The 8,633-nt window shown below is 32.5% G+C and overlaps 1 protein-coding gene and 1 pseudogene across 1 annotated transcript; one reads left to right on the top strand and one right to left on the bottom strand.

Annotated features, from left to right (window-relative positions):
- Positions 1 to 2,849: 2,849 nt before the first annotated feature.
- On the top strand, positions 2,850 to 4,364 carry LOC104895145 (mannose/glucose-specific lectin). Its single transcript, XM_048646141.2, has 3 exons — positions 2,850 to 2,983; positions 3,440 to 3,655; positions 3,781 to 4,364. The coding sequence occupies exons 1-3, from the start codon at positions 2,963 to 2,965 to the stop codon at positions 4,060 to 4,062; spliced, it is 519 nt and encodes a 172-aa protein (XP_048502098.1). The 5' UTR covers positions 2,850 to 2,962; the 3' UTR covers positions 4,063 to 4,364.
- A 2,139-nt stretch (positions 4,365 to 6,503) lies between these two features.
- On the bottom strand, positions 6,504 to 7,615 carry LOC125498247 (uncharacterized; annotated as a pseudogene).
- Between the last annotated feature and the right edge of the window lie 1,018 nt (positions 7,616 to 8,633).

Here is an 8,633-nt window from a genome sequence, read left to right as displayed (position 1 = left end):
GATTGAAATCAAATTTAAATATGTATATTATTGTATTGATATTCTTTTACGATCTGTTAAAGTCCAATCGCATGATGTTATTGTTTGTTATTATGGTCATACTAATTTTTGGATTACTTTTTTAACTATGATAAGAAACGGGAATATACTTTAAGTACAAAAAAAGTACTCTTGATTTCTCCCCCTACAAAAAAGTACCCTTCATTACCATGGATAAAAAAAATCTTAATGTCATTTTAACTAGTTACATGAGAGTAATAAGATGGTAGTGTAGCGGGTGTTTGGATCCTTTAGAGTTCTAAAACAACTATTTAAGATAGAGTCTAACTAATATAACTAATATAAAACATTGAATAAAAAAAAACAATGACTCAAATATAATCTTTCTGAAATCCCCTTTATTTTTTCTCTATCAAAATCCACACCCCAATTTTTCCCTCCCACCAATATGAATCCTTAATTTTTAAATAAATGGCTCACCTTGTAGAGTTTTTAAAATCAAAACTATAGAAGATCCAAACTCGGATAGTGGTTTACATGCATATCTCTACCTTTAATACTTGAGGTTGTAGATCGGAGAATTGATTCCCTGCTCAATTTTTATCTACAATAGTTTGGTAGTTGTTTGAGATAAAGAATCTGATTCAGTCTAAATGAGTCTTTCCGCGTACCTTTTGGAATGGATTTTGTAGAACTTTGATCTATCAAGTACCAAAATAGGCAAGTGGATTATTGACTTATTGTGGCACCTTACCGATGTCATTATGATCATGGATGTTATCTTCTGATCGACTTTTCTATTTCAAAACGCAAACATTAGTTACTCTTCATGCTAGCATAGAAGAGAGTAATATAATCCTCTATTATATATATATATATATATATATATATATATATATATATATATATATATATATATATAGCATACTCTCTACATTGTTTGATTAGAATTTAATAAAATATTTCTTTCTATTACATATGATTGAGTATATAGATAGATATTCGCTTAGATTATATCAAGATGAAGATGATGTTAATTATTTTCAATTTCTAATACAATTACACATTATACTTCTAATGCGCAGGACATATTTCTTTTTTCTTTTTCTTTTTTCGTAACAGTTGATTTTTGGAGTTCCTATGTGTATTGATATTTTTGTTTATCATTCTAGATGAGGGTGTTATAACCCCTCATTATCTTGAGTTGTTTATTGCTTTGATTACCATCCCTAATTAATAGCATCAATTTTTCTTGACTAGAGATGATTTTATGGTTGTCATTAACTACCTCTTTTCTCATATAATTTGATTTTGCCCTATGGAAATGTATATCATCTATCTTCTTCCTATATTAGATCATTTCTCTTTTTTTTATTGCTATAAGTTCATGTAATTCCAACCTCTCAACCAAAAGCTCATTTGTGTCAAGAGAGGTGTACGTGTTAATCTTATAGAATGAAAATATGCATAATCGAGCTAGTATTATTCCGGTTGCGCCATATTGTTGTTCCAAATTTGTGGTTTCAAATAGCTATGATATTATAAACTCTAAAATTATTCATATGTTCTTATTGTGTAGCATTGAAAATATTGTATGACACAACAATTGGTAAATAATCGATGATGTGCAAGTTTGTAGTTCGTTTGGTAGGGCCGGATGGTTTTGGGTCGGGAATGAGAGAGAAAATGAATAGGGGAATAACCAGAGTGATTGTACTAAATAGCTATAGGTATATCATAAAAAATAAATGGATTTATAAAAATGACATCTAGTAAAATTAGAGAGACGTGTAGCTAACTACACTAAAGAGAAAGCGCATGAGTTTGGTTTCAGAGATAACTATAAAGAAACATATAACAAAATACTGGATTTAGTAGATCTCAAAGGAGTTGTGATGACTGATGAGTTTTATAGCTGTCCTATATGCGTTTTACGACTGCCCTAGATGCGTATTTTGCCACCAGCATCATTCACAACCTCCAAATGATAAATAATCCCCAAGAGTTACAAGAAACCCTAAATTGTCCATTAATATCCAATTTAGAATTGTCATAACATTCATGGAACAAAGAAGCCGAAAATAGTATACAAAATTATCACCTGCCTCAGTGTAACACGCACTAAAATTGTTGAGCAGCTTTTCAACCCCTAAAATACTTGGTTTTTGGTATGATTCAAGGGGCACATAAAAATGTCCACATGTGATACACGGATCCGGTCCTCCAATATACTCCCTCCGTCCCATAATATAGTGCCTACTTCATTTTTCGTGGGTCAAACTTTAAAATTTTTGACCGAATATTCTCATTTGCATGTATAAAAGAACATATTCATGTGGGATCTTGTTATATTTGTCTCAATGTGTAGTTTCATAATATCAACTTTCTATATTTTTTATTAATACTGGATTGAAGATATTAATGGTCAAAGTTACGTCTTGGAGACCGTGTAACAAATAAACAAGCACTATATTATGGGACGGAGGGAGTAATAATTGTGGCTCCGCCACTACTGATACATATACAAATGCATGCTACCATCAATATTTAAGTAATAACTAATAATTAAGTACTTTAATTATTAATTGTGGTTGTTAGTTTAATTGTTTAATGCATAGTCGCATATATGCATGCCTTAAATTTATTAATTATCGTGTAGTGTGGACAGATAAATATGAAAAGAAGCAGGCGAGCATAGATTGATAGATCGATATAATAGATTAATAGTTATGGGTATACTTCTTTTTTTTTTTTTTGACAGCAGTTATGGGTATATTTCATGGTGTCCAAGAGAATATGTTCTTTGTGGAGTAAAAATCACAACTTTGCCCTCTTGGCCTCTTCATGGTATATATGTAATATGTATAAATAGACACAAACATCATCCAGCAGAGAACAAGAAAGCATATCATAGTAGCAAACTTACTACTAAAACCTACGTGCTAATCTGCAAATTTAAGAAATGGCTCAAGCAGTTGCTAAAGTGAGTACTTGGCTTTCTTAGTCTTTCTTTTTTTTAAGTCTCTTTATGCAAAGTTGATGAATAAGTATTTCTATTCTCAAATCTATTTACCCACTTCTAATAATCTAATTGTCTTATTTATATTTTTGTTAGCATGTATTAGAGTTATATTATATTATATTATATTATATTATATTATATTATATTATATTATATTATATTATATTATATTATATTATATTATATTATATTATATTATATTATATATATTATATTATATTATATTATATTATATTATATTATATTATATTATATTATATTATATTATATTATATTATATTATATTATATTATATTATACTATACTATACTCGTTTCCTTATTAGTTTAGGACTCTAATATAATATATATACTTACCATAACTCCAATAGCATGCATGCAAATTTCAGTTTCTAAATGTTCTTGTAAACATTCACAGGGGCAGGTGATTGAACAATACGGACCTTATGGTTCTCAATTGCCAGAAAACTATCGCGTTCAACTTGCTGACGGTGAGCGTTTCACTAAACTAACAGTGGACAGTGGATACATTGTGGATGGAATCAAATTTGTGATAGCTAAGCCTGATGGAAGTACCAGGACTGTGCAGATCGGTGGCACTAGCCCACCAAGCAGCACACACTTTGTTAATCAGGTACAAACCCACATCTTCATGTCTTTGGAAACTAATTAATAGCTTTTTGGCATTCATTTAGATCACTAATGTAAAACTTTTTGTCTCCATCAATAATACATGCATGTATCTATAAAAAAAAATAGATTGTGCTCAAGGATGGTGAATACCTAACCCGTGTTAGTGGAACGTATGGATACGATAGAGATCGGAAGCAAGTTGATGTTGCGACATTGAAGATTCACACCAATTTCAATCCTCAAGGATATGGACCATATGGACAAGGAAAGAATGTTGATAATTTAACTAATTTTTCATCGCCAAACAAAACTGATGGTCCTGTTGTCGGAGTTTTTGGAAAGTGCAACAACTATATCGAGTCTATTGGAGTTCTCGTGAGGAAGGTAAGATATAATTTCCAACGTTAGATATCTAAGTTTCATATTTTACTTCCATACATGTGCATCAAGGTTATATTCTTGATCACTTGGAGGGTCCACATTTTTTTGATTAGGAAAAATAATTGGTCTGAATAACAACTTATGTTAAGGCTAGTAGCCTGCAAGACACACCAGCTCAAGGACTGGATATAAGGGCTAAACAACCCAAAAATAATTGTCCCAACATTTTGTTGGGATATAAGTTCATTTGTGTCAAGAGAGGTATACGTGTTAATCTTATGGAATGAAAAATATGCATAATCGAGCTAATATTATTCCGGTGCGCCAAATTATTGTTTCAAATTTGTGGTTTCAAATAGCTATGACATAATAAACTCTAAAATTATGCATATGTTCTTATTGTGTAGCATTGAGAATATTGTATGACACAACAATTGGTGAATAATCGACGATGTGCAACTTTGTTGTTCTTTTGGAGGGTTTTGGGTCGGGGATGAGAGAGAAAATAATTAGGGGAATAAGCAGAGTAATTGTACTAAATGGCTAGGGGTAAATCATAAAAAGGAAACGCATTTATAAAAATGACATCTAGTAAAATTAAGGAGACGTCTAGCTAACTGCTCACTAAAGAGAAAGCGCTCGAGTTTGGTTTCAAAGAGTAACTATAAAAAATAAATAAGACTGTTGAAATAAAAGAAACATAAAAAAAACAAAATATTGAATTCAATATATCTCAAAGGAGTTGTGATGTGTTTTATGGTTTCCCTAGATGTGTTTTACGACTGTCTTATATGTGTATTTTGCCACCAGTATTAGTTCGTAGCCTCCAAGTAACAAACAAACCCCCAAGAGTTCCAAGAAATCCTAAATTTGTCCAACTATTAACACCCAATTTAGAATTGTCATAACGTTAAAAGAAACAAAGAAGTCAAAAATATTATTAAAAAAATATCGTCTGTCTCGGTGTAACACCATAATTATTGACCCAAAAATCCTCTTCCACTTGAGCAACTTTTCAACCCCTAAAATACTTGGGTTTTAGATGATTCAAAGGGCACATAGAAATGTCCTCATATGATACACGGATTCGGTCCTCGAGTAAAATAATTGAGGTTCCACCACTCTTGATACACATACAAATGCATGATACCATCAATATTTAAGTAATAACTACTCCCTTCGTCTCAAAATATAGTTCCCATTTTTCTTTTATCAAGGTAATTTATGCAAGTAGAATATAAGGGATATAATAAAGTTTTTTGTTTATTTAAATAAATATTATATAAGAAAAGATGATTTTAGGAAAAAGAATGGAGAATAATTGGTGAAAGAGCATTAATTGTAACATTTTGGTTGAATAAACAAAAGAAAAAATAAAATTCAAGAAGCAAATAAATGATGGAACACGGTTTTTCTAGACAAATTACGGAAAAATGTGAAACTAAATATGAAAATGGGAACTATATTTTGGGCACCCAAAATGAAAATAGAAACTATATTTTGAAACAAAGGGAGTAATAAGTAAGTAATTTAATTATTTATCTTTTTTTTTTTGGTTATTAGTTTACATGCATAGTCGCATACATTCATGCCTTACATTGTTCGTGTAGTGTGGACGGATATAATGAAAATAGCAGGCATCATAGATCGATATTATAGATTATGGATATAATAAGACCAACTATCCAAGAGAATATGTTCTTTGTGGAGTAAAGATCACAACTCTGCCGGCCTTTTCAGTCTTCATGGTATATAAATACTAGTTTTATATGCACACAATGTGTGCGAAAATAAGTAGAATATATATTATTTAACGGATGTAGAAAATTAAATTAATTGTTAATTATATATAATAAATTAGGAATATTTGAATCCTCGACGGTTTAGTTTTTGTAATGTTTTTTTTAATTAATTAGGTAGTTTCCTTTTTTTTCATTAAAGTGAGTAGTTACTTCTTTTTTTTTGTGTGTGTTCTACCTCTCTTGACATATAATATACTAGCTTTCATATGCACGCGATGCGTGCATTAATTTCAAAATTTGTTATTCTATTAGATACTCCATTCGTACTTTATTTATGATTAAACTTAAATGTGAAAAATTCAACAGTTAGATGAATTTAGATATATTAATTTGCTAATGTAAAAAAAATAAAAAGGTTGTGAGTGATTGTTAACATTAATTTTTTGTGAATGAATATTGAACAGAAGAAACAAAAAATAATGAGTTGGTTTAACTGGATTAAAGAGTATCAAAGGTAGTGAATGTTCAGACTTTTCATGTGCACGTTATGTATGCCATCTTTTTTTATAAGGTATAAACTAGTTTTTGGACCCGTGCAAAAATGCACGGGAAGTGATTTGCTTAATAAGACAGACTTTTCAATGAAACCAATAGCAAACAACGAATTTTGTAATGAAAGAATAAGTAAAAGTTATATTAACAAACATTACAAAAATGTGTATGAAGTTATACATTTTGGAACACTTCCTTGTAAACAACATTTGTGGTTGTTTTGCACACATTATTCTCTTTATCACAAATCAGAATTTTAAGTCCTTTTTTGCTCGTGACTCGGGAAATAGCGACATATAGCTGACCATGACTGAAAACAGGCCTCGGTAAATACAGCCCGACATGCGACAATGATTGTCCTTGACTTTTATTTATTGTCATGGCAAAACACACAGTCAAAGGAAATTGCCGTCTTTGAAATCTGATAGGAAATTTTGTTGAGTCAGACGGTGTTAGTGTCATTCGTGGGATGAATACCTTGTCACCAACATTGCTCCCTGAAATGACAGTAGCTTCAATCACTCGATTGCCTAAATGCTTCACTACCAGCCTCGTGCCATTACATAATCCAGATGTCTGATCAATATTACGAAGCAACATGATAGGCGCACCAACTTTTAACTTAATACTATGATTTGGCAGGCCCGAGCACTTTATTGTGTTTAAGAATTCAGTGGAATATATATCATGAGCCCCTAAGTTCCCTTCATCTTTACTAATTGCATCACAACTCAAGTAAATTTTCTCTTCACCTGGAATTGTGGACAACACATGATCATTTACCTTCTCAACTATTTCATTAGTTGGAGCTAGAATTGCTCTTTCTTGGAAGTATTTGGCTTCCCAAAGGTGATCAGTGAGTGAAGGGTATGTGCTGTCGACAATGATGATATGGGGTCATCTCCACCGTCTATAAGAATATCTTCAGTGATTTCAATATCGACTTCTCCATCATTGGGCCCTCCAGCTCTGCCATCACCAACGCTCAGTATCCATTCTGAGAAGTCCCATTTCATTAGCGGTAGACGAAGAAGAACATGATTGAAGTCTCATATTGCGTGTAAGCTTCAAAACCTTACATGAATCCCATAGAAACGAAGAGTTTAACGTCGCAAATACTATATCTTGCCTTGTACCCTTGGGTATAACAGGCAGAATCTGTCGTAAATCACCACCAAAGACAACAACTTTACCTCCAAATGGTCGATGCAAATTATCTCGATCAACAGCTTGCATAATTCCTTTAAACTCCTATCAAGTGCTTCAAAGCAATATTTGTGCATCATTGGTGCTTCATCCCAGATAATTAGCTTTGTTCTCATGAGCAATGCAGCTAAGTCAGAACCAGGCCTAATAGCTACAAGTAGAGTTTTCACAACATTGAGTGGAAGCCCGAACCTTGAATGGGCGGTTCGACCTTTTGGAAGAAGTAGGACGCAATTCCACTTGAGCTACTGGCAAAACAATTTCACCCATCTTCCTAATTGCAGCACACAATGTCCTCCAAATGTATGTTTTACCCGTGCCTCCATATCCGTATACAAAAAACACACCTCCTGATTGGCCATTAACAGAGTGCATTATTTCGTTGAAAACCATTAGTTGTTCTTCGGTTAGACATGGAAACAGTTGTTTATCTCTGAATTAAGAGGGTATGTCATATGAAAGCTCATCCGCTATTAGCTTATTTTGACCTTCAAACACGACAATTCATCTGGAAAAGTGCATCTCACTGAATTTTCGAAGGCTACTCCATTACTTTGAGTTTAGCTTCAATATCTGCCAGTGCAAACTTGAATTTGTTCATCAGTTAGAGTTAAATCTGCAATGCATAGGAAGATTTAATATTAGATGCCTTCATTATGTCATCGATCCTTTTTTCGTTGCACAATTATTAAACATGCAAGTAAGCGATAAAAAAAGTAAGTATGCAAATACTGTCGACTTTACCTTTGTTTTTATGAATACGACGTTGTTTATATAGAATGTCATCAGATAGTAGGTGCCATGTCTTTTCCCATATGTCTTCTGGTTTAGATAAGCTACCAGACATAAGTAACATGCAAAATAGATTCTGTCGATAATGCCCCGTTTCTCTAAAGCTTGCCTCTGTTATGGCGTCTATGTATTCCTTGTCGTCATCAAGCAGCCCCCTTGCGTAGCAAGCTTCTTTGAAGGTTGGATACACTACACCATCAACGTTCTTATATCCTCGTAGCACGTCGGCCTTTACAAAATTAAGGAGCGTTCTTAGATAGTATTTCTCACCAGAACCTGGACGACATGGTATACCCTGCCAAGTGG

Source organism: Beta vulgaris, chromosome 6 (assembly GCF_026745355.1).
Source record: "Beta vulgaris subsp. vulgaris cultivar EL10 chromosome 6, EL10.2, whole genome shotgun sequence".
Lineage (NCBI taxonomy): Eukaryota > Viridiplantae > Streptophyta > Magnoliopsida > Caryophyllales > Amaranthaceae > Beta > Beta vulgaris.
This window is presented reverse-complemented; position numbering and strand designations above follow the sequence as displayed.